The sequence below is a fragment of the Tupaia chinensis genome, unplaced genomic scaffold (genome assembly GCF_000334495.1).
Source record: "Tupaia chinensis unplaced genomic scaffold, TupChi_1.0 Scaffold140095_1, whole genome shotgun sequence".
Lineage (NCBI taxonomy): Eukaryota > Metazoa > Chordata > Mammalia > Scandentia > Tupaiidae > Tupaia > Tupaia belangeri.
In genome coordinates, this window is record NW_006199974.1 from 433,826 (window position 1) to 461,092 (window position 27,267).

The 27,267-nt window shown below is 35.5% G+C and overlaps 1 protein-coding gene across 1 annotated transcript in view; it reads right to left on the reverse strand.

Annotated features, from left to right (window-relative positions):
• The window catches only part of KIAA0825 (KIAA0825 ortholog), a 494,795-nt gene that overhangs the window by 365,497 nt on the left and 102,031 nt on the right, over positions 1-27,267 (reverse strand). The window contains exon 5 of the mRNA XM_014593286.2: positions 25,747-26,416. Within this exon, the coding sequence (XP_014448772.1) occupies positions 25,747-26,416 (670 nt within the window). The remainder of the gene's footprint in view (positions 1-25,746; positions 26,417-27,267) is intronic.

Sequence of the window (27,267 nt, forward strand, 5' to 3'; positions counted from 1 at the left end):
AATCTTAACATAATATTTTTAAATAGTAGGGGCTCAATTAATGAGTTGACTAGTTGGCTACTACCAATACGGATGATTACACCACCAGATACTAATTTACAATATATCAATAGTTCTGTTAAAAAAATATTCGTTGAACTTCTGTCATGTGTTAGGCAGTGAATTGGGTGCTGGAGAAAATAAATAATACTTGCCCTTGAGGTGCTTGGAGCCCATATGGGGAGACAGACCCCCTAATTAGGTATTTTAATAGAATATGCTAAGAGCTTTAGGAAAGACATATGGAGATGCTGTGGGAGCATGGATTAGGGGCTCTAGCTCAGAGAAAGCGTCCTAGAAGAAGTGACACATGAGCTGTCATTAAGATCAATGAGAATTAGGCAAAGAAGGGGAGGAAGAGAGGAGGAGATACATATCACATCATGAGTAGGGCTTGCTGTCGGCCCATTGTTACCAGTGAGTGAAAAATATGAGGTGGGGAGAGGCACGAGATGAGGCCGAAGAAGGCAGATGCCGACTCGAGGACGGCCTACTTTGCAGTACCGGGTGGCTGGGACTTTATGATGACAGTGATGAGGAGCCACTGAAGAGCTCGAAACAGGGAAGCAAAGTGTGCTTGGCAGATGTCTTTGAGGAAACCGAAAGTAAGGGTAGGGAATTCAACTAAAAAGCAAAGCCAAACTATTTTATCAGTCCAAACAAGAGATGATAAAGACCTAAATTAGACCTCGATGGCAGAACAGAGGAGACAATCTTGAAAATATTTAAGAAGCTTGATGATTTTGGTAGTGGGGAGAATGAGTCATAGTTCCTGCTTGAATGATTACCAGCGCCATTAATCTCGACTGGGGAAGAGAAGCAGGGTCAGGGAGATGAGGAGGAGTTCTGGTTTTCCACGTGAGTGAAGTTCCTGTGAAACATCCAAGGGACGGAAAGAGCAGGCGTTTATGTCTAAAGTCTGAAGCTCTAGGATGAGATCAGTGTGAGAGCCAGATCTGGCAGTCATTCAAACACAACATGATCAGACTCATGAGGATAAACAAAACAGATCTCCGGATATGTTTATTGTTTTAATTTAGTCTTATCTCACTGCTAATATTTATTTTTAAATTGAAAAGAATTAATAGAGCACTTCCAGGGAACATTATATGAAATACTTTACAGATAAAATATTCATTGTGCAATTGGTTTAAAAATGACAAATGCATGCCCTTGTCATATATTGGTGTTTGTAAATTCTCCATTAATATATGACAGTGAGGCCAAGCAGTGGAGCAGCAGTAATGGGACTGGACCTAGATGGGAAAGGTCCTAGGCTCACATCCCACAGTCTCCTGGGCACGCTGGGCACATGCGATGACCATGATCCAGTCCGGCTGAGACTTGAGGCAGATCATGGTGTGAAGACCCTTTTGGGGGTGCCTATCTCTTGGTCTCTCTCTTTCTCACACTTTCATGGATGAAATAAGTGAATAAACTTAAAAAAAAAAAAAGACAGCAAGACATCTTGTCAATACAATACTATATATGGACGTGTATGTGTAAGTACGTGTATTCTAAAGATAATAACAAAATACTTAGTCTGTGCCAGATACTATGTATCATATCTATATTAATGCATAGACTATGAAGGTTTATCTCCATCTTCTAGATTAAATTATGAACTATCACAGAAAAAGAGAACCTGTCACATAGCTGCTAAGGGGCAAAGCTAAGTCTGCCTAGCTCCAACACTCCTAACAGTTACAATATATCACACATCCAGCTCCCCTCCTCACTCCTTTCCCTCTGCCCAGCCTCCTTTTATAATGACAATGGCTAGCTAGCAAGGTAGTAATAGCTGTGATGGTCCAGAAGGAGGCAGGCAAGCACAAGAACTCAAAACTCTTTTTAAAAAATCGTAATTAATAAATTGATGTCCAAATAAATTCATGCATTAATCTAGATACTCATGCTTCTGAATATTTGCAGTTAAAATTCAGTACATATGTTGGTTTGGGAGCAGAAGTAAAAGAAAAAAAATATATATATACCTTTTTAAAAAAATATCACTCCTAGGAATAAACCTCTCAAGAATACTCACGCAAGTATACAAAAAAAAGAAATGAGAAAATCCTAAAGTCTAGCAGTGGGAGTTGGTTAATTAAATGACTGAATAATGATATAATAGGCCCGTAAAAAAGAACAACACAACAAGGTTGTATTCCTTTAGGGTGGCAGAATTAAGGATGGGGACGGTGAGAAAGATCTAACATTTTTTACTTTATACCCATTAAATATACACATTTATACATACACATGTGTAATTGTATAACAGTGGGCATATACTGCTTTCGAGAAAAGAAAAATTAATATTTTTCTAAATCCAGTGATTCAACAATCTAATAAGATTAATTTAAACTTAGCCATATAGAAATAAATTATGCTACATGTTTATTATGGAATATTACCGCACTGCTGAAAAGAATGTCAGATCTGATTGCACTGACATGGAAAAGGCCGTTAAACAGGTTAAAAAGCACATTGTAGCATAATATGTTTAATTTGAGCTCATTTTTTAAAAATATAAATACATGTGTTCATTCTTCAAGGATTGGGATTAGAAGGAGAGGAATGCAAGAGCTCTGATTTTTTCATATTATGCACATTTGATGTTTTAATTTTTATAGTAAAAAGTTATTACTCTGATCATGTTTCTAAAGTAACAAAAACACAGTTCTATCAATGTCAACTTCATTTTTTACTTTATTTCAGATTTTATGTCTGATACCATGAAATTTAAAAATGTGCCCTGGAAGAAATTTTAGGCTCATATAGTTTATAGAAGATACAATTAAGCATAACTTTCCATGTTTAATGATACATTAAAGACTGTATAAGAAAAAGACCTTAATATATTTTGGAAACCTCAATTTTCTCTTTCTTCTCATTACCATAATGTATATCTAGGCCCTCTACGCATAATTGTCTAATTGATTAATCAATGAGCTCCCCATAACGTTTCTTTGAACAATCTAAATCATCTCTATTTTATCATTTCTTTCCCCTTGCTAATACTAAGAAAACACATTCAAGCCTTTCATGAAGCTTTCAATTTAACACATTTACATTACTTCTCAATCAAACAAAAACAAGCCAGGGCTCCAGAAAGGTTCCTGGTGAGCATTTTGAAAATGGAGCCTTTTCCCCTCTGGTCCCTTTTCCTCTCTCATGAACACAGAAATGTTTCTTTGCCTGAGAAGGCCCTCTGTGAAGCCCCACTGCCCTACAAATCAGGACACAGGTCTTCACCTGGATTTCAGGTTGTTAACGGGAATGTTGACCTTTGCTCTAGCTCCTCCCACAGCATGCGCAGCACTTCTCCATCACCTGCCAGTATCCTCCCTGCCTTTAAGCTCTTGTTCAAGGCTTTATACATTCTTCCTTTGCTTCGTTTTCAGTTGTCTGTTGAGGAGACCAATCCAGGAACCCTGATTTCTCCCTGGGATTCAGAAAGTCCTGCCAGTTGGGAAACAAATATGGCTCTTCCTAAGGAGGAAGAGCCCACTCTGCACTTCCAGTCTTTGGCATCTTTCAGGGATCTAGGCATCTGTTTCAGAGTGCTCAGAACCACTTTCTGACTTTCGGTTCAGAGTGGCAGAACAGTGTAAGGGCAGGCTGTGGAACATGCCTATGACTGTGGCCTGTGTTTCAAGTATAATGATCATAGACATGTACCTAAATTGCAAGGAGACCTAAGGGAAAAAGGGCCTCAATTAGTTTCGCTTGTAAATTGCTCTACTTTGAACAAAGCACATAAACAAATTATCAAACACTTAAAAGATCTTAAATAAGGCATTTTTGGTCAGATCATATTTCTCCAAGTTATTTGGTTATAAGTAACAGAAGAGAATCAAATTTGAGCAATAAGTGGCAATTCTGCATAAGGCTAATTGTTGTCCTGAATGCCTTGTAGAGGAACAATAAACTGAAGGGAAAGCTATAAATACCCTCTCTTTAATTGTCAGCTGAGTTTGTCTTGCTTACAATAAGCAAGAGGACCAGAAAGCAGCCCTTTACAGTTTGGTGAGCCAAGATTTCCAGTTTAGCCAAAGTGAGAATTTTTTTTTTTTTTTGGAGAGGTTTTTGCTATGGGGCACGTGCACTTGCCAGACAGAGAGAGACAGAGAGATAGAAACCGAGAAATCACCCCCCAGGGGGGGATGGCCACACCGCAATCCCTTCTCCTCCATTCTCCTCTCGGGATCTTGGGCACGCACACACACGCGCCCTGCGTGAGTTTTAAGCCACCGGGTCCGGGACTCGAACCATGGTCGACTACATGGGAGTCCAGTGACATAGCCATTACGCTAACTGCTGGTCCCCTAAAGTGAGAGTTTGATGCTTGGAATTCACTTGGAGGCTAGAAGGTTAGGCTTATGATAAATGAAGTCTATGCTTCATTTTTATTCCAAAGCGGCACGAGTGATTCTAAAGTGATATTAGATGAACAATTTTTACCTATTGAAAAATAAAATACAAATTTGCTCTTTCTCAGAGAAATCATAAATTCTTATTAGCAGAGGCTGTTTTATTAGACTTCTCTTATTTTTATTATAAATCAAAGTTAACATTTAGGCTCATGTCCACATGATATTTAAAAAGTTAATCTCAGTATTTATCCCTTTACTTCATGGTGAAAGCAACTTAAAATATCTTAAAGGCCAATTTTCAGGCTTAAATCAAAGTTATGGCATAATAACTAAGAACATAAAATATGTCAGCTCTACTACACGACCAATAAAAATTAGATGCTTCAAATTGTGAAAAAAGATAACTAAGCAACTCTGGTTTGATGACTATGAAAACTAATTACATTAAAATTATTTTAAAATTAGTAGAAAATAGTCATATCTTTTTTTCCCCAAAGCTTTATCTTAAATAAAACACAAGAAAATAAAACTAAAAGTGGAGACTTCAAGTACATATTTATTTATTTTTGCCAGAAAGCGTGTTCGTTTGTGAGAGAGAGAGAGAGAGAGAGAGAGAGAACATGAGAAAGCACCGCGAAAAGGGAATAGTCACACTGCAAGTCCTTCTCCAACTCTCCCTCCTTCTGGGAATCTGAACAGACACATACTTGGCATGTTTCTCTTTTTTTTTTGGTAGAGGGAGAGGTTTTTGCTATAGGGTGTGTGTGCTCCCCAGAAAGACAGAGAGAGACAGAGAGATAGAAAGCGAGAAATCACCCCCCAGGGGTATGGTCACGCTGCAATCCCTTTTCTTCCATTCTCATCTCAGGATCTTGGGCACGCACACACATTTGTCCGGCGTGAGTTTAAGCCACCAGGTCCAGGACTCGAACCGTGGTTGACTACATGGGAGTTCAGGGTCATAGCCATTACGCTAACTGCTGGTCCCCCTGGCGTGTTTCTCAAGCCGCAGTGTCCATGACTTGAACCACACAGTAGGCCATGTGGCATCTGCCATGCCACAATCTAGCGTAAGATTTCAAGTTTTTAATGGAAGAGTTCTAACTAATAGTAGACATACTACATATAAATAATCATGCATAGGATAAATTCTAAACTAGTAATAAATTACCTCAGAATTCTAATATTATTACACATTAAGATTTCAATACAGGGGACCAACAGATGGCGTAATGGGTACGTCGCTGGACTCCCATGTAGTCGACAGCAGTTTGAGCCCCGGACAGGGTGGCTTAAACTCACGCCAGGCATGTGGATCCCGAGAGGAGAACAGAGGAGAAAGCATAGTGGCTTGGCCATTCCCTTGGGGGGGGGTGATTTCTCACTTTCTGTCTGTCTGTCTCTCTCTGAATTTCTGAAGAGCTCACACGCCCTATCGCAAAAACCTCTTAAAAAAAAAAAAAAGATTTCAATACAGAAGCTTGCTATGCTGCTCAGTAATTCAATCTTGTGACATTTGGTATTTCTTTTGGGGACTTGAAAAATTTAGTTATTAACAATCAATTATTGACTCTATTGTCCCCAGGTAGCATTTCCCATTAGTGGGAGAATACTCCTTATGTTCTACCTACTATTGTACACTTCATAATCTGCTAATCAGCATGTAATTTTCCTTTTGCTTAGGAAATGATTATTGCCTTCATTTAATACAACAAAGGGTTGTCTTTAACAATCAATTTTTAAAAAAACTAACTAACAATCCATAGATAAAACCGATCCCCCTGAGTGCCTTACATAGTCCATCTGGATAAACTCTTAACCATTAGTACAAGAACTGTTAGAGATAGTTAACTTTGATATTAATCTAAGTACAGGATAGCCACTTTGATTATTTTAAAAACTATAATTTTAATTCATGATATAAAAGGTATAAAAGTTTTAATCATAAGTTTTAAACTTACATACTATTTGACTAGGGTGTGATTTACAATATTTAACATGAAATTATAAAAGTGAGATATTAATTCCTATCAAGTAGTTTTAAAGAGAACAATGGAGTCTAAAGTCTTTCACTTTTTTATTATTTAAATTTATAGAGATTTATCTGGTAATATGACTATTTTTCCTTCAGTAAAGGAAGTAATTTCAAAAGTTGGCTTCTAAATTTTGTCTATGGTTTTCAATGGCTGATTATAATCTGGAAATAACTTTCTAAAGAGTTGCTTTTGTTCCCTCATATTTACATATCAGAGCATTTAACAGTGTTAAATACGATTTCATTTGTACAGAATCATATAAATGTCATAATAGATGAATTAATAAAGTAGCACACTATCTTTGGATGGAATGTATGATCATAAAAGGCAGTTCTTATCAAGTTCCTAGGCCTGAAAGTACACTTTAGATAAACCAGTCTGAAGTACAAATTTATAAAATGTGAATTGTTATTCTTACAATGATAAAAACACCAAAACTTGACATTCTAGGTAAATACATAAGTGTACAATGTGTACAGAACTAGTTGTGTATATATTACCATGCACTAATTAATATTTACATAATGACAGGATGCCAAATAAATAAATATGCACAATCAAGAAAATTAAGTTAAAGTAGCTTCTGTGTCAATGGAAGATATTGTCCAAATTTCCAAATATCTACTTCTAATTAAATCTATTTCATATAAAAAAAAACCTATAAAAAAATCTGGAACAAAATTATTTAGAAAAGTAAAAGAGTCAAATGATTGCTCAGATAATTGAGACACTCAGGCTAAACACTGAGATGTATAAAATAAAAAAAGACGAGTGAATGCAAATCTGGATCAATGACCCCAGCAAATAATTCCCAAATTTTATTTGTGGTTTATGATAATCCAATGAAAACTTCAATGAAGTCATACATTTGAGAAAAAATAATAGAAAAGCCTATGATTTAATGCTTATTGTACCAGTAAAAACAGAAGACACATAATTTTGAAAATGAAATTACATTTAGGCTAAATCAGACATGAAGTAGTTTAATAAAGTAAAATCAAGGCACCTTAGCAATTGTGTATGTGGAAATTTTAAGAGTAAATTTCCAAAGTAGAGCATGGGGAGATGCGTGCATAAATCCCTTTAGCAATAATGTGTCTCTCTGATCTTGGTGATATTCAATTTTAAGTGATGCCATAACTACTGTAACAATCCTGCATTTATGACAGCATTGATCTACTCTGTCTCACCTGAAGAGAGTGAGCTTAGAAGTAGAGTTATTCTCTCTTCTGCATTTACTAATGATATATTGCATTTTATAGGCACTAGTCACAGATTGACATTTTTTATCTCTCACTGTGGTGTGTATTTTTTTTTTTTTACTAGCTGTATGTGTAAAATAATTAGTACTGCTGGATATAATCACTAATTTCCAAAAACTGCAAAAGGCGACTTAATATTTCTGCGTAGCAGCTGTAATACACAATATTGCACAGAACTAAATTATTACAAACAGTGCCAGCAGTTTTCTATACACAGTACTTAAGATAATTATAAAAAATCATCTTCATTACTGCTTGCTAGCATTTTTTTAACAGTTTAATTTGGATAGGTTACAAAATACATTCAAATCACACAGATATAATTACTGTAGACCCAAGAAGCTATAAAATGTTCCCAACCAAATCCCTTTGACCCTGTTAATGTCTGTTCCTTGTTAATCTAAGGCAAACATTGTTTGTAGCGTGCATTTGTTATAGAATATGAAAAAAAGGGGGAGGGGGGATAAGGAAATCCCTTAACAGTTGTTATTGATTCCGGCATTTACCGACTGAGAGTTAAGTGCTGTTTACAAAACAGAACAGATGCAGATGCTGACAAAAAGGTAAACAATTGTTGCATGGCTTCCTGCCAGATTCGGCACCGATATATTAAACTCCAAGTGAAGCACATTTCCCCTATGGATTGCACTTATTGCCACTTCATTTCCTATGTGCTCCGTTTCTCTATTGCCGTGCCTGGCACTAAGCTATTTCCAGTTCCTTGCTGACCCCTGAGGCCTGGTGCTACCACACACAGCCATTAGAGAAGGGAATTGCATGTGTCTGACACGGCCTGAAACCAATTATTTGATATTTTCTTCAGAATGATGCCCAACTCTGTTGGGAATGAGCAATCATGAAATAATTTACCTCCTGATTTAATTTTTTCCTGCACAAATTAGTTGTAGACTGAGCTGGCTATACACAGCTGCCTGTGACATAGCTCTGTCTTATCAAGATGATACTTGAAATGAAGCAGGGGGGTCTGAATTGAATAGGTTGGGGAATTCTGCTTTAAAGAGGCATTGACAAGTTTATCAGATATACTGATCACATGTACTCTCTGTTGATTGAAAATGACAGAACCTTAAAGAACTATCAGGGCAGCAGAGAAAACCACAAGGATGCACACCCTCCCAGGGTGTTTAATGTTTTTAAACACCTGTCTGATTTTTTTGTTTGTTTCTTTTTGTGTGTGTCCCAGAAACCTTGGCACATGCACAAAATTTAACAAAAAATTAAAAGCAAATTCACATCAGTTCACGGCTGAGTGACCTTCACTAAATTTCACATTTAGTAACCCACTTTTACACAAATGTCAAGAAAGTGTATTTTTCTACAACTCAAACTGCCACCAGTATTTCATAACAATATAAAATACTGATGCTTTTCGTTTTTCTGTCTCTAAGCCACAGTAATAAGGCAAGTCCTGAAATGATCACTTATCAATACGCTTAGAAGCTTGAATAATCTGCATATGTTTAATACACATAAAGAGCTATGAAAGCCAACTGCTCAAGCTCAATCATGATGACACAAGTTTCTTTAGAGACACTAACTGGATGTGAAGCTTCAATCAAATCTGTGTAGGGATATCTTGTCCATAAATTCAAGCAAAGATTTTTTTTCCCATTTTTACACACTGATTCCGCATCAGATTTTAGCTATTAAATCTCAAAGAGGCTATGACTGCTGCGTCTTCCTATTTCTCTTCAGGATCCAGGCCCCACTAACTAGACTCATATACTATAACTGTAAACTTTATGGCTTTTGTGATCATGACTAAGAAAAATTCGAAGAAAAATGCCCATTAAAAAGTGCACCCTCTTTGAATAGCTGAAGGATTCTTGGTTTATTGCACTACAAAAAGAACATTAACAGTGATGATTATAATCGATTCAGTACGATTAAAAAAAAAAAAAGCCTGCAAGAAGGCACTATAAAACAGTTTCACAATACCCCTTTCTCTAACAACGATCACCATAAAATTGGGAGGCAATTCCTTTTTTTTTCAGGGTAGATTATTTCCAAATCTGGGTGTCCGCTGGAGTTATTACACTTCAGTATGCCTTTTGATACAGGAAATGCAAACACAGACTTTCAAACTTGAAGTAATTTCTACCTTAGAGGACAAATAATATAAAGCCATTTATTCTAAAATCGGCTCAGTATGATTGTGTTAGAGAATTCCAAATATCAAAAGTACAAATTATTTAGTCTTTTATATTTCACTGGTACCATAATTCGAAAGGCCTTATTAGATTCTCATCTCTGACTTGCACTTACCTGCTAACTTGGGTGTTCCCATTGTTCTGTTATGAAAGAGATTAAGCTAGTAATAGGGTAAACTACACTTCTCTACATAATAGCTAAGTTTTCAGATTTTATTCAATGCTGAAAGAACCTGCAGAAGCAAACATTGATAGTTTTGCTTTGATAGAGTCAACATATTCTACTCCATTAAAAATAACCTTTTATTTTCCTGCAGGTGTAAAATAAGTTTCCATTTAGACAGCCCAACAATAAAAGTTCTTACGAGTGTTTTGGAAAGATCAGAAGTAAATTAAAATATGTGTATAAACAGAGGAATAGAAATTTAATTTTAAAAAAATTTGCTAAAGGGTATTCACACTTGCCAAAAACAGAACAAGAGAGAGAGTGAGAGAGAGAGAGAGAAAGAACCCCTCATACCACCAGGAAATGGTCATGCCATAATCCCTTTTCCTCCATCTCTCTCCTTTTTAAGGATTTTGGGCATACATACACATGCACATGTATTTCAAGTCACTGTGTCTGGGACTTGAAACGTATGGTTGACCACGTGGGATCCAGTTGTCTTAATCTTCAGACCAGGGGCTGACCCTGAAGTTTAATTTTAAGAATGATATGATACAAGGGACAGACCTGTAGACTAGTGGTTAAGGGAGCTGGATACCATATGGTTGACCATGGTTTGAATCTTGATCCCTGAGGCTAGAAAAATATGCTGGGCACATGTATGTGTGCACCTAAAATCTCAACAGGATACAGATATGGAGAAAAAGAGATTTCAGCATGAGCACACCCCACTGGGAGGATGCTTTCTCCCTCTGTTTCCTTACATTTTTTAAAAGGAATTATTTTATTTAACTTTACTTATTTATTTTTATTTCAATTTGACCAGTGAGAGAGAGAGAGTGGGAGAGAGAAAGAGGGGCAGGGAAAGTGAGAAAGCAACCCACTAGGTCTGGGACTCAAATCACGGTTGGCCATGTGGGAGTCTATTGCCCTTAACCACACCACCACCTGCTGGCCCCTTTCTCTCTCTGTTTCTAAACTGTGTGACTGTCTCCCTGAGAGCATGCACCCTCTGGCAATTAAAAAACAAACAAACAAACAAGCAAATAAATAAACAAAAGAAGGATGGAAGCAAAAGAATTTCAGAATTGAAAACCACAACTTTTAAATATTTTAGCCTCCAAACTAAGGATTATTTTCTCATTTTCAAATGTAGTGAGTGGAGGATTGATTTGTTTAACTTTCAAAGCTACCAGCAGTTTTTCTGACACAAATCTTTATGCAGAGAGATCAGTTTGTATGCAGCAATTGCTACTTCAGAAGAAAACATTTAACTGAACAGGTGTAGAAAACACAGATTTATATTGTTATAGATGGAATGCTTGTGTATCCTTAAAATTCATATGTTGAAATCCTAAACCCCAGGGTGATGATATTTAGAGGTAGGGCATTAGGAAATTAGTAGGTGAAGAGAGTGGATCCTTCAAAAACTGGAGTGTGTTCTTACAAAATATAAGACACAAAGGAGCTCCCTTGTCCTTCTGTCATGTGAGGACACAGGACAATCTATAAACCAGAAAGTAGTTCTTCAGCAAACACCACATCTGCCAGTTCCTTGATCTTGAATTTGCCAGACTCAAACATTGTCAGAAACAAATGTTAGCTATTTAAGGCCCCCAGTTCTGTGGTATTTTTGTTATAGCAGGATAAAGAGACCCTAAGGTCTTCAGGTAAAAATAAATAGGTGGAGATGTTAAATGACAGCCACTTTGAGGCAGATCATTTAGTTTATACCAAATATTTGTCTTCATAGATATGACATCAATGGTCAAAAATTTGTATGTGTGTATGTATACAGACATATATACACACAGAGACATATGTAAAAATAACTACAATAAACATGTTTTCCCATAATACACATTTTTCAAGTCAATTTTGATAATAATGTTGTCAGGAACAACCACTAAAATTCTCAGTCTCCAAGTAAAAAGCTTCAGTATTTAAAGAACTATCACCAATGTTTGTTTACTTATTTCACTTTTCTTCTTGAATATTTATGAAAAAGCATATTAGGTATTAACAATTGATTAACAGTATAATAAACAGAAGCCACATATCACATTTTCTGAGAACCTGAAAATAAACATGCTAATTAAATAATTTTTAATATTAATAGTACAGTAGTCCATTGGAAAAATGACTATACAGTAAACAAGAATGTAGAGATTCATGACCTATAAACATTTTATATATAAAACAACAGAACTAAGCATTCACATTTTTCACCTTCCCAAATTAACAGAATAACATAGATAATGTTAATAGCAAAACAGAAGCCTTGTAAAGGAAGGTTATAGAGTGACTTAGCAACAAACTCATGTATATTTTTTCACGTTCATTGCTCAATTTAGAATTGTTGCAAAATAAAGAATAATTTTACTCTAAACTTTCTTTTCTTTTAAAGTTTCTTTCTTTCATAAGAATGTGAGATAGAGAAAGATACAAGCATCCTCAACAGGTCTTATGTGATAACATTCCCCCACACCCTCAGCTTCCCAGTCAGTCAGAATCATAGGCACATGAACCTGGCATGCACAGGTCCCCCAAGGAACCAAACCTGTTACCTTCTATATTAACCCAGCACAGCCTGTGCAACCTTTACTGATGTGCCACTGAGCAGGTCCTAAGCTCCTTTACGATGGTTATTTTCATTCTATTTATAAAAAGTTTTATTTTAAACAATTTCTTTTTTATAAGGAAAATATGAGGTTTTTTAAAACCTCAGTATATTTTATTTTTAAAATAATTCTTTTATTTAACTTTATTTATTTATCTTAGTTTGACCAGAGAGGGACAAAGAGAGAGAGAGAGAGAGCAAGAGCAAGAGCGAGAGCGAGAGCGAGAGAGAGAGAGAGAGAAAGTGAGAGCAAAGCGCCAGGTCCAGGACTCGAACCACAGTTGGACATGTGGGAGTCCAGCATCTTTAACCACCATGCCATATCCCAGTCCCAAAACCTCAGTATCTTAAGCTTTACAAAATGTTTCAGTTTTTAAAAATGTTATTAGAAGGTTAATAAAATATATAAATCTCAAACTGACCTATGACCACTCATGGAAAACCAAACAGTAAGTTATTTTTATCTTCCATCTTTATTACCTGAATGTCATAATTAAAGGATATAGCAAGTAAAATATTCTTCCCACTCCTAAAGTTTTTTTTTTTAAACAGGGAAGAAGCAGATACTTGAATACAATTTAGTGTTTGCTAAGTGTTGCTTTAAACATACTAAAATTAAATCATATTCATTTTCTGCAGGGACCTCAAAGAGTTTGTACATAAATGGGATTAATGTATGAGTATATTTTGGTACCAAAAAATGTGAAATCGATGCAGGTTTTTCATAAAAAGCATCTTCCATGAACTTCATAAAACTCCTCATAGTTTCCATCTTTGTTGATCTTTTGTCTTTGGAGCAATGATTAAGAGGCCTCAATACAGTTATTGGTGAATAATTAGGTTAGAAATAGAATCCATCCAGCAGAAAACAAAATCTTAGATAAATATAAACACAATACATATATTCTCCCCTCATATGCATATATATTCAGTAGTTTTTCTCAGGGTTTTAAACATTTTTTCAGAGATGATATAACTTTTATTAAGAAGAATATAAACCAAAACATAACCTTAAGAGAAAAATTCTAGTGTCAGACTTTTCATTTGGTTTCTTTCTTTTTTTAATAATTTTTATTTTATTTATTACTACTTTTTAATTTGACCAGAGAGAGACAGAAAGAGAGAGGGAGAGAAAGTGAGAAAGCAAGCTGCCAAGTTTGGAACTCAAACCCTGTTCAACCATGTGAGAACCCAGCGCCTAAACAACCATGCAACCTAATGGACCCTGAGTTTACTTTCTTCGGAAGCACTAGATCTAAGCTTCCCTTCTAAGCTTAATTCTGCCCCTAACTTGATTTGTTAACAAACCAAAATGCTTTTTTTTCTCCACCCAACAAATAACTGGAATGCCGTTATTATCTAATTTCCGAGTGGTGATCCGCCAAAGATGAGTCAAACTATAAACCAAAAATGTGGAATCATCTTACAAATATAATGTCAAGTAGAGGCATCATTACTAACTACTTAATGGTTAAAAAACAAAAACAAAAAACAGGTAATAATACTTCAGTAATAATTTCTTTAAAAAAAATCACTGGTATTATTTTCTTTTTCATGTATTAATATATAGCCTTTTTTTCTTTCTAAATCTTTTCTAAATAGAAAATTCAGTAATGTAGCTTTGCACTCCACTACAATCTTAGTTACAAAATTCAAGTTTTGTTTTGTTTTTGAGAGATTTTTGTTATAGGGTGCATGCGCTCGCAAAGAGAAAGAAAGAGAGAGAAACAGAAAGCAAGAAATCACTTCCCAGGGGGGATGGCCACACCACCCTCTTAGGATCTTGGGCACACATGTACCTGCACCCAGCAAGAGTTTTAAGCCACCAGGTCCAGAACTCGACTCAAACCATGGTCAGCCATGTGAGAGTCCAGTGCCTTAACCACTACATCACCTGCTGGCTCATCAAATATTGTTTAATTTCATACGTGGAAAAGTAAATACATGTTATAATTCTGGAAAGTTCAACACACAAAAATCAGGATTTAAAAAGTTGCTAACATGGGTATTACTTTTCAAATTACAAAAGGATTCTTTATCCTCTGAGATAACACCTAATCCTAATCAGCAAATGGCATAGTGGTTATGTTGCTGGATGCCCACATAGCCGACTACTGTTCAAGTCCCAGACCTGGTGGCTGGAAAATCACACTGGGTACATGTGTATGTGTCCCCAAGATCATTGGAGGAGAACGGAGGACCAGGGATTGCAGAATGGCCATACCCCCAGGGGATGATTTCTCACTTTCCCTCTCACTATCTATCTCTCTGGGGAGCACACATGTCCTAAGGCAAAATCCTTTTAAAATAAATTAATAAATCAAACAACCAAAAAGCATATGAAAAAAATGCTCAACATCCCTCATCATAAGGGCAATGCAAGTCGAAACCACAATGAGAGACCACCTAACCCCAGACAGAACGGTGAAGATAAAGAAAACAAAAAATAGGGACCAGCAGATGGTGTAATGGTTACTTCAATGGACTCCCATATAGTCAACTGTGGTTCAAGTCCCAGACCTGGTGACCTAAAAAACTCATGCTGGGTGAGTGTGACTGCATGGCCAAGATCCCAAGAAGAAATAAGTGGAGAAGGGATTGCAGTATGGCCATCCCCCCTACAGGGTGATTTCTTGCTTTCTGTTTCTTCTCTCTGGGGAGTGCATGTGCCCTATAGCAAAAATAAGAAAGAAGAAAAAGACAAAAAGACAGGAAGGAAGGAAGGAAGGAAGGAAGGAAGGAAGGAAGGAAGGAAGGAAGGAAGGAAGAAAAGAAAAAATTAGTATGGCCACTGTGGAGAACACTATGGAGGTTCCTCAAGATCTACATATAAAACTACTATATGATCCAGCAATTCCACACCTGGGTATCTACCCAAAAAAAATAGGAAAACACTCTGTTGGAAAAGCACTAGCATATTTGTTTATTGTAGCATTATTCACAATTGCTAAGACATGGAACCAATCCAAATGTCCATCAACAGATGAATGGATTGAAAAAGTTTTGCACATATATACTGTGGAATACTACTTAGCCATGAAAGACCCTGGCATTTGATAGAAAGTGGATGAATATGGAAGATTTACTACTGAGTAAAGCAAGCCAGGCTATCAGAGAGACATTGTGTATCTCTACATAATATATACCAACTATCCACACTCCATGGCAGAAACTGAAATATTAGAGGATATGGTGTACAGAAAATGGTTAAGAACACTGGAGACAGTGTGGGAAGAGACTGGGAGATGGAGGAGAGTGAAAAGAAAGGAATCAAGAGAAAAATAGACAGGCAAGAATTTGAGGTACACAGAAATGGGTAATTGTTGATGATAACGTGCATGATATCTTTAACTGGACTGCTGTGGGGTGTGTTCATGTTGGGTGAATTCAATTTGCAAGCTGTGGTGATGAATAGTGGCTAAATGTATACAATTTTTAATGTAAATAAAAAATGCTAAGTGCTGGTGAAAAAGGGAACTCTCCTATACTACTGGTGGGAATATAAATTAGTACAGCCACTGTAGAGAACAATATGAGAGTTCCTCGAAGACCACAAAGATTATATAAAACTAATAAATGATCCAACAATTCCAACCCTTGGCATCTTACCCAAATAATAGGAAAACTCCTTGCACATTCATGTTTACTGTGACATTATTCACAATTGCTAAGACACGGAAACAACCCAAATGTCCGCAAAGAGATGAATGGATTGAAAAAGTGTGGCAAATATACACCATGGAATACTACTCAGCCACACAAACAAGACCCTGCCATTTGAAAAAAACTGGGCAAACATGGAAGATTTACTGCTAAGCAAAGAAAGCCAGACTATGAAAAAGAGACTTTATATGTCCCCACTTAATATATACCAAATGTCTGAACTCTATGGCAGAAAGTGAAAGATTGGAAAACGTAAAGCATGGAGAACAATTGCAGATACTAGAGACAGTGTAGGAGGAGAGTGAAAAATGGAGGAGGATGAGAGGAACACAAAAATGGAAAATGATCTGCTCATAATAACATGTATGATAATAACTTTCACTGCTCATATACAGTGTATTCATGCTGGGAAAATTCATTTTATAAGCTATAATGATAAACAGTGGTCGAATGTATTGAAAATAAATAAACAAAACAAAAATTTCTAAGATAGAGGTTTTAAAAAGCCCATGTTAAATATCATCAGCCCATGATGTTTAATTCTTACAATGTTTGTTTGAAAGGAAATATGTAAAGTTTAAAAAGAGAAAAGGGATTCTTTATCGTAGAATGAATTCATTTAGCAAGAGAGAATAAATCACAGCAGTTAAAAGAACAAGGTTCATCTTAATTCAGAAATGGGGTCGAATAACAGCTAAGGTAATTTTTAGCAGGGGACTCTGGGCAAGCTATTTAGCTTGTCTAAACCTCAGTGATAGAATGGGATAATGCCCAAATTTTCAGAGATGTTTTAAGAATCAAGTGGTATACTGGTGCATAAAGGATCTAGTGTGGTGCACGACAAATTAAAAGTACCTCAAAAACAGCCTCTTTGGGACCAGCAGCTAGCGTAATGGCTATGTCGCTGGACTCCCACGTAGTTGACTGCGGTTCGAGTCCCGGACCCAGTGGCTTAAACTCACACCAGGCGCGTGTACGTGCGTGCCCAAGATCCTGAAAGGAGAATGGAGGAGAAGGGATTGCGGCATGACCATCCTCCCTGGGGGGTGATTTCTCGCTTTCTATCTCTCTGTCTGTCTCTGTCTGGCGAGCGCACGCGCCTTATAGCAAAAAAAAAAAAAAAAAAAAAAAACCACAAAAACCTCTCAGGAAAAAAAAAGCCTCTTTTACATGATTAACTTTACATACTTCTATTGGACTGCCTGAAAAGTCATGACATGTTTTTCTATGCAAAAATAAGTCATGACTTTTCTGATGGCCCAATAAACAGTAAGGAAAAATGATGATGAGTAATGGCAAAATATTAATAAATATTCATATTAAACTCACATTCTGAGTAGTATCACTTGCAAAGTACATATAGAAAGTATTTTTAGCAAAATAAACCCTAAGCTTCTTGTGTCTTATCAAAACTCAAGAATCGGAATGTCTGGGAATGACTTCTGACACATGGTCATCCTAGCATGTTTTAAAAGCTTCAAGAAGGCAATGGAAGTGTCATACAAATGTGGAACTGGCAGGAAGAAAGGCTCATGTGAGTTTATTTTGGTACAAAAAAATTGAAATACATGGAGTTTTTTCATAAAATGTGTTTTCCATGAACTACTTAAGACCCCTCACAGTTTCTATCTTTGCTAAACCAAAAAAAAAAAAGAAAGAAAATCCTAAAGATCAATTTTGCCAAAACCCAATTATTTTTTACTTACTAACATACTTAAAAAATACTAAAATTATTTATAAAAGTTTAACATGTATAATTGTTTCATGATAATATCATTTCTGAAATTCTTAGCCACACACTCTTAGGACAAGATCACTCTTCTATGCTTTATAAAACCTAATTTGGAGGTTTCATTTTGTATTTATACAGGGATTTGTATGGATACAGAGTTGCTTTTTGCAAAAAAGTATTGTCCTTGCCTACTGTCTATAGCTTTGAAGAAATGTGTGGGTTCTTCTCAAGGCAAAACCATAAATTATTACTAAATCTCTATTATACCTAGTTTAAATACTTGCAAGAGAAAGGCATATGGACTTCTTTTCAATCAGCAATACAGAATAATAATTGCATTTCTAATTCTTGTCTGTGGTTTTAATTTTGAATTAGAAGTGCTCCTATAAGAAATATCAAATAAAAGTTGAAAACTAAAAATATAACAAGCTTAGTTGTGAGATCAATGAGAAAGCTAAATAAAGAATTATTAAGAATAGTGTTCAATTAAACTAGAAGGAGAGGATCCACTTTCTGTCTTTGCTTAATCACTCACTCCCCTCTCTACTCTCCCATTCACATTAAATGTACATCCATGGGAGGAGAAGAGTTTTCACTTATTTTCAAGTTTCACTTAAGGAAAGAATACTCACACAAATAAAGAACTAAAAGGATGTATGGTGATTAAATGTAAATTTAAAAAGTGTAAAAATAAATAAATAAGACATTCTTATATATCACCTAATATAATTTTTCATCTCATTGAATAGAAAAATTCAAGGAGATTAAATGCCTTATATAAGACAAAATTCAAAGGAGGCAAGCCTGTCAGTCAGAAACAACATAACTGACTCACTATCAAGTGTATTCTTCACCTTCTTCTCAGAGCTAAGAAACTATAAACAAGTAATGTTAATAAAATAGAAACAATGATAAAGTACCATAAGGAAAAGCTGCTTAAGAATAGCAATTGTTAGTATGTATTTTCAAGAATGGTACAGAAAAATTCCTAAAACTAAATCATTCTTTAATTTATGTATCTTTTCTTTGGAGAGGTTTTTGCTATAGGGCGCAGGTGCTCACCAGAAAGACAGAGAGAGAGAGAGAGACGAAAAGTGAGAAATCACCCCCCAGGGGGGGATGGCCATGCTGCAATCCCTTCTCCTCCATTCTCCTCTCGGGATCTTGGGCACGCATGCACACGCACATGTGCCTGGCGTGAGTTTAAGCCACCAGGTCCAGGTCTCAAACCGCGGTCAACTATATGGGAGTCCACCGACATAGCCATTATACCAACTGCTGGTCCCTATTTATCTTATTTATTCATGATAGAGCATGTGTACACATGGGGGTGGGGAGGAACAGTACCCAAGTCTGGTCGTGCAACAATATCCTTCCACTAGTCTTCTAGTCCTTCGAATCTTGGGCCCTCATAAAAATATTCAGTGTGTTTCAGGCCAACCAGGCTGGAGACTAAATATAGGTCACCATGTGGTATCTGGCTTTTCTTGAGTAGTACACTACCAATGCACCACACTGCTGGCCCTATGTTATTATTTTAAAGGAATTTGTGATAACTGAATACAGGTGGTATTTGCTTTTTATTTTTTTTTTCATTTATCATTATGTATTACTTGAAATTCCCACCTTTTATTAGTGTGGGGTTAGAAAATAACAAGCATAATTGTCACCAGAGGTCTAAGAAAGACATTCTGCCTCAGGAGCACAAAGGACACAATGTGCGAAGAGGTGGGGAATTCAGGATGCTTGGTCTCTGCTGTAACAATGCACATATGAGCTTCTTTCTGTATGCATTGTGCATGCTGGCCTCAATAAACTTCTTCACCTCTTCTTGATATCATCACCTAACTGGTCAGAGAGACTTCCAGAGCAGGAGATAAAGGAGGGTGGCATTTGACTGGCCTACTTTCCAGTTGTGATCTGAATCTGCCTAGTCAAGAGTTAAATCTTCCCTTTGGCTTGAGGGCTTCTTTACCCTAAAGGATCTTTTCATCCCCTGATGGATTCTATCCCTTCCACCCCCAATCTTCCTCAAGCAAGAGCATGGGACTTGAAAGAGAAAGGGTTTTAGAGGTCATGCAGTTCAACCTCTCATCCACTGCGGATATTTAGAAACCCTCCAAATATTCAGAGGCACGTGTCATATTCTCTTAAGTCTTTCCTTTCCACACTAACAATAACCTCAAGAAAAATTCAGGATAAGATATACATGGGACTATAAAGTTTATCCAGATTTTAAGATCTCCAAAATGTTGACCACTTAACCATTGTAAATATATAGAAAAATGTTACAATATAAGGATGGTACAGGTTCTCCTAAAATCTAGTAAATATGAGAAAATAAGGATTGACTTTCTAGATAATAAAAAATCAGTTTACAATTAAAACGTTAATTACAAATTTCTAGATATCTAAAAGCTGTTTATTTTTACATTAAAGCCATTTATAAACTAAATTTAAAAAAATTATACATCTCTATAAAATATTTAAATTTTTCATAAAAACTGATTAAAGGAACCAGAAGATAGCATAATGGCTATGTTGCTGGACTCCTACATAGTCTATTGTGGTTCAAGTCCTGGACCCGGTAGTTTCCCGGACCCAGTGACTTAAAACTCATGCATGCGTATGCATGCCCTAAATCCTAAGAGGAGAATGGAAAAGAGGGATTTGGGCATGGCCATCCCTCCTGAGGAGTGACTTGTTGCTTTCTGTCCTTCTGTTTCTCTTAGTCTCTCCAGTGAGTGGGCATGTCCTATAGCAAAAATCCCTCTTAAAAAATATATGATTAACAATCATAATTACTAGGCTGTCTTGGTTTTTAAATTACTCTTGAGATCTTTATGAGAGTATCTAAAAAAATAATATTTTTCTCTTTTAGGAAGATTACCAAATCAAACATATCCTATGATATTTATGTTAACATTTTATGATGTTCTTCAAATAAAAGGACATAGAATCCATGTATTTCTAAATGTATTATAATAGAGGTCCCCAACCACCACGCCAGGGATGGACCATGGCCTATTAGGAACTGGGTCACACAGCAGAAGGTGAGCTGCAAGTAAGTAGACAGAAGTTCATCTGTATTTAGAGCCGCTACTTAGTGCTTGAATTACAACCTGAGCTCTGCCTCCTGTCAGATCAGTGGCGGCATTAGATTCTCATAGAAGCACAAACCATATTGTGAACTGCTCATGTGAGTGATCTAGGCTGCATGCCTCTTACGAGAATCTAATATGTAATGATCTGAGGTGGAGCTGAGGTGGTGATGTTGGCACTGGGGAGTGGTTGCAGTGTATTACAATGAGTTGCATAGTTATTTCATTATGTATCACAATGTAATAATAAATAGAAACAAAGCCCACTGTAAATATAATTCATTTGCATCATACTGAAACCATACTCCCCACCCTGTCTGTAGAAAAAATTGTTTTTCACTAAATCAGTCCCTGGTGCCAAAAAGGTTGGGGACTGTTGTATTATAAGACTAAAACATTGCATGCTCTCAAAGAAACAAAACATTAAAAACCATATAAAGGAGAAAAAAAAGATTACCATACTATGTCAACATGTAGAACTAGTCTAAGAATAAATTTATATATAAGTAAAATTAAGTGTATTGCCTGGTATCTTATCACAAGAAAATGGCTAGAGAAGACTGTCATCTTATTTTAAATAAATGCGCAGGAAAATCTGAACTGGTTGCAGGCAGAACTTACAATGGAGTACCCAGGAAAATACTACCACCAGGAAGGCTAAAGCTAGTAGGATAGGATAGATGGGATAGGATAGGATGATAGGATAGGACAGAACAGAACAGAACAGAACAAACAGCAGAGCGTAAAAACTACTCCTAGTTATTTTGATTTAATAAGCATAAACAAGAGGCCAGCAGGTGGTGTGGTGGTTAAGATGCTGGATGCTCACATGGCCAACTGCAGTTGAGTCCTGGACCTGGTATCTTGCTTTCTCACTCTCTCTCCCCTACCCTCCTCTCTCTCTGGTGAGCACATGTGCTCTATAGCAAATTTTTTAAAAATAATAATAAATAAAATTAAATAAATAATTCTCTAAAAATAAGCATAAACAAGTAATAAGTCAGTTATGAATCCTGTTGATAAAAAAGAAAGCAAACACATTGCATGAATGTAGAACACAGGAATGTGAAAGTGTGTGGTAAACAGTTTTTAATGTTAATTACCATTGCCTTACACAAATTTCCACACAGAATTCAGTGACATATCAAGATAATACATCAAATACAAATAAAGGATATTTGGCTTATTAGTTGTGTGGTCTTGTGAAATATTTACTTCTCTCAGTTTTTTCATGTATACAGTATAAACAATGTGAAGTGCTGTTTAGAAGATGAAATGAACTAAAATGTAAAGTCTTATAAAGACTCATACATAATAATTAGTCAATTTTGAATACTCAAATAATATAGATAATTTATAGACCATGAAGGGAGGAACAACCAATCCTCAATCTAAGTAAAAAATCAGAATCAGTTAAGAATTTGGTAGGTCCAAATTGAGTTGACTCATCAAGAGCAGTAGGTAGATGCAAAAACAGATAAGACATTAGCTCATTAAGATTATAGTAGGTATAAAAAGTCTGCTTAAGATATATTAATAGATCGCTAAATAGGAATTATAACCAAAATATTTTAAAATTGAAATTTTATGTTTTTCAAATAAGGGTGTGAGATAGTTTGCAGAAGAATAAAACAATGAGTATATTAAGGATGAAGAAGTGTGCGGTGGATTCAGATAAGTGTTTTTTAAATAGAATATGCTATTTATATCCTACTTATTGGTTAGTAGAGCAAGGGCTATGAGTCACAAAGGCATGTGTTTGAATCCTGACTTCACTTTGTGACCTTTGGCACATTATTCAATATCTCTAGGGGCCAGCAGGTGGCTTGGTAGTTAAAGGGGCTGGACTCTCACATGGCTGACTGTGGTTCAAGTCCTGGACCTGGCAGGTTGCTTTCTCATTCTCTCTCTCTCTCTCTCATCAAATTAAAATAAAGTTTAATAAAAATAATTCTTTAAAAAATATCATCTCTATATCTTAGTTTTATCACAGTAAAACAGAGATAGTAATGGTACTAACTTTGTTGGGTAGTTAGAAGAATTAAATGAGATAATACACACCAATGCCTGAACCAATAAATGTTAGCTGTTGCTACTTAAAGAATATCCTTTCTAGAGCTTCAAACAAAATATTGAATGTTGCTGAGCATAAAGATGTAGACATATGGCCTGGCACCCCTACCGATGATGTGGTCAATGATGGGCCACATACATGATTGTGGTCCTATTTCAGTATTCCAAATGGCCTAAGCGTGTAGTAGGTCATACCTACTACATCTAGGTTTCCATAAATATAAAGTTCACACAATGAAATCACCTAATGATGTATTTCAGAATATGTCTGTGTCATTAAGCAATGCATGACTATGTAATTTTTAAAAATAATTATTTAGCTATTTAATTCCATTTGTTATTATTATTATTAATTTTAATTGACCAGAGAGAGAGAGAACAAGGGAAAGGGAAAAATCATGCCACCAGGTCCAGGACTCCAACTGTGGTTGGCCATGTGGGACTCCAGTACCTTGAATCATCACGTCGCTTGCCAGCCCCAAGGCTATGTAATGCTAAAAATAATAAAAATATATCGCACTCAGCCAATCTTGATTTTACTCAAATAAAACTATGAATTATTATTGTTCATCTCAGAGCTATAGTTCCATAATGAATACAATTTAGTCATTTGGTCAAATATTAGTGAAAAAATACAATTACTTAATTTAGTTTAGCAGTTCTCATAGAAAGTAGCAGCAGTGACTCAGTGACTTAGTTTTCTTCTCCTTATTGAGTTTCTGAACCTTAATATGATAGCTACTAAATGCCTTGCTTATGGTAGATAGTCAATAAAACTGAACTCAATGTTATTTTCAGGTGGCCCACTTGAATAGGGGCTGTTTGAAATTTCTTTTGCAAATAAAATGCACTGAATTCTACACATGTTGAGATCAAGTCCAATGACATGGCCATTGATAACATGGGTCTTGGAGACATAAAGACCTAGATACATATGGATCCTGATTCTGAGGTATGAATTATGACTCCATCCAGGGCATGTAAATCTTTCTAAGATTCTTTCCTCAGTCATGAAATTGGGATAATAGGAAATGTGTTGACCTTAGCACAGTGCCTGGCATATGGAAGCGCTCATTTAACAAGTGAAATACACATAAAAGAACTTGTGAAAGATCAGTGCACACAGACTTTAAGAAAATGTTTCAAATCTTGTGTTAAAATCATACACATAATTTTCTCTCATGAACGGGAAAACACCTCAATATCAGCCCTAAAGACTACATAGCAACTTACACATATTTTCAACCATATGGATCTCTTCTGTTATAAACTATATTTAGCATATATAAAATTTATATACTGAAAACACTTTACAAGTAAGCAGCAATTTTTTGGAGACTATAAAAACTTTAGAAAACAAGTACACTAATGAAATGCATTTAAAATTTATATGTTAACAATTAAAATGAAAGTTTATTTGCTTTGAGCAAAATTGTAATGTTCTTAAATTAACTGACTTTGTATTCTGCCATAACCAAACGGTGAATGCATCTCTGTTCTGCAATGTGATACAGCTTCCAGAGGAATATAAAAATAGTAAGAGAAAATACTAAGTTATTTGAAAATTCATATATCATTAATTTGGTCTTCTGGCATTTTATTTATGAATATAAGTAAAAATATAGTGAGCTATAAAAATTTTAAAAAGTTCATAAATTCAAAGACCATAACAACTCAACAACTGTAAGTTTTAAATACTTACAGCTTATAAGCCCATTTAGAAATATACCTGGGAATTTTATGTAAAAGCATGACTAATAATGCTTTAAAAAATTATTGTATTTTTACTCTTATTTTTTCTCCACTGGTAGGAAGCTGAAACCATGAAAATAAAAAGCTGATTATATCACATGAACTTCTTTCCTTTTTGTTGGTTATTTTTTGAATAAAATTAGAAATTTTCTTGTCATCTTTTATTTCTATACATCCTTATGGAAAAAATATTAGAAGAACTTTAAAAATCAGTCATAACTAAAATGCCACACCTTCCTAGTGAATTATAACACAGAATTTTATAATTAATATTTCATAATTGCTGTCTACTAGAATTGGCTAACTAAAATTTTTAAACTTCCGATTTTAGCTAATATAAGTTTTAACAAACTTTGAACAATTATTTTCTCTAATAATGCTTTGGTTTGGGAAGATAAAATGAATTAAAAATTATACTTTTCTGTTTTATGTTTCTACATTTATATATGTGTGTGTATATACATGAATATATACACATTCAAATTCACCCAATACCTTGTTATATGTAATTAAGAAACAATTATGCCATTTGCATAATTTTTGGCTTACAATTTCGATATGTTTAACAATTTAACAGAAAACACTTCTATGATATTACTTACAGAAAAACAAATTTATAACAGCAATGTGTACTGCAAAATTTGATTACATTTATTTTCATGTCTGCAATGAGATTTAGGCAAAGAGAAAAATCTTAGAAAATGAAAGATATCAAAAGGCTTAAGTTAAACCAAACAGAAATTTTAAATGTCACTAACCCAAGGCATGCACTGCTCCTCTATGCTTGCTGGAACTCTTGCTTGTTTTAACCACGCAGGCAGCATTTTCTTTGAACTGTAGCTCACAAAAATTTTCAAGAAATTTTGCCATTTCTTCTGTAACAGTATCCAGGTAAGTTTCTTTAATGAATTTCAGTGTTGAGGATGGAGCTAAAATTTCATGTAACGTCTGAAAATCTTCTTTTATCATTGCATGTAACTTAAGCATTGAACTTTGGTATCCATGAATAATTAAGTCTAAATCTGAATCTCTGCTGTAAGGAGGAAAGCAGTTCTGTAGAAGTTTGGCCAACAGTTTATTCTGTATGTTTTGGTATTTGATTATAACTTCTGATTCTGGATAAAGAAACAAGAGTTGATGTATGCACTGAGTTTTCAATAAAATTTTTTGCTGTGAATTGTTTATTTCATTATGACTTTGTAATGTGCTCACTAAGAAACGTCGAAGACGCAGTCTTATATCATCCCATATAGACTTTACATCCAGAGAGGAATGATCTTCGACCGAATGTAGAGAAGTCCTAGACAGGAAATGGAAAGATGTTCCACTCAGAGTTGATGGGAATGAAATACTATTCTGGCAAAAGAGGTCCCAAAGTAAATTCAGTATCATTTCTTCTTGATTTTCTTCATTCTTCAACAAATCTTGCTAATAAAAAGTAAATTATAAAATTAGAAATGTGATTAACTTGAAGTACAACAAGAAAAATGATTTATATGATTGTATAGAATAATTTCATAATAATTCACTTCAATGTAAAACAGAATCAGTATTCTGTTGTTCTAACAGGTAGGTATTTCTTTTTTTATATTAAATTTAATCAGTTTAGACATTTTAGAATGTTAGCCTTATGGTCTGTAAAACTTTGTAAAGTCAGTTGACTATCTTTCCAATTAGATCTCTAAACATAGAGATTTTTAGCCCTCATTCTTATCTATCCTGATATAACCTGAGATATATGAAAGCTGTAGCTTAAAAGTTCTAAATAAATAGCTATAGTAAAACATTGACTGGAAAAAAAGAAAAAGAAAGGGACCAGCAGTTAGCGTTATGGCTATGTCGCTGGACTCTCACGTAGTCGACCATGGTTCGAGTCCCGGACCCGGTAGCTTAAAACTCATGCCGGGCGCGTGTGCGTGCCTGCCCAAGATCCCGGGAGAAGAATGGAGGAGAAGGGATTGCGGTGTAGCCATCCCTGGGGGGTGATTTCTCGCTTTCTATCTCTCTGTCTCTCTCTGTCTTTCTGGTGAGCGCACGTGCCCTATAGCAAAAACCTCTCCAAAAAAAAAAAAAAAATTGACTGGAATGTATTCCTAAAACAAAATAAATTCAAGATCATGCCCCTGATTAAGTCATATACATAATTTTCATGCCTGAATGAGTATACTTATTATTTTAAAACCCCAAACGAACATAGGATGCTTTATAATCATTCTAGAAAAGAGTAGTTTCTGTCTTGCTGGTGAGCGCACGTGCCCTATAGCAAAAACCTCTCCAAA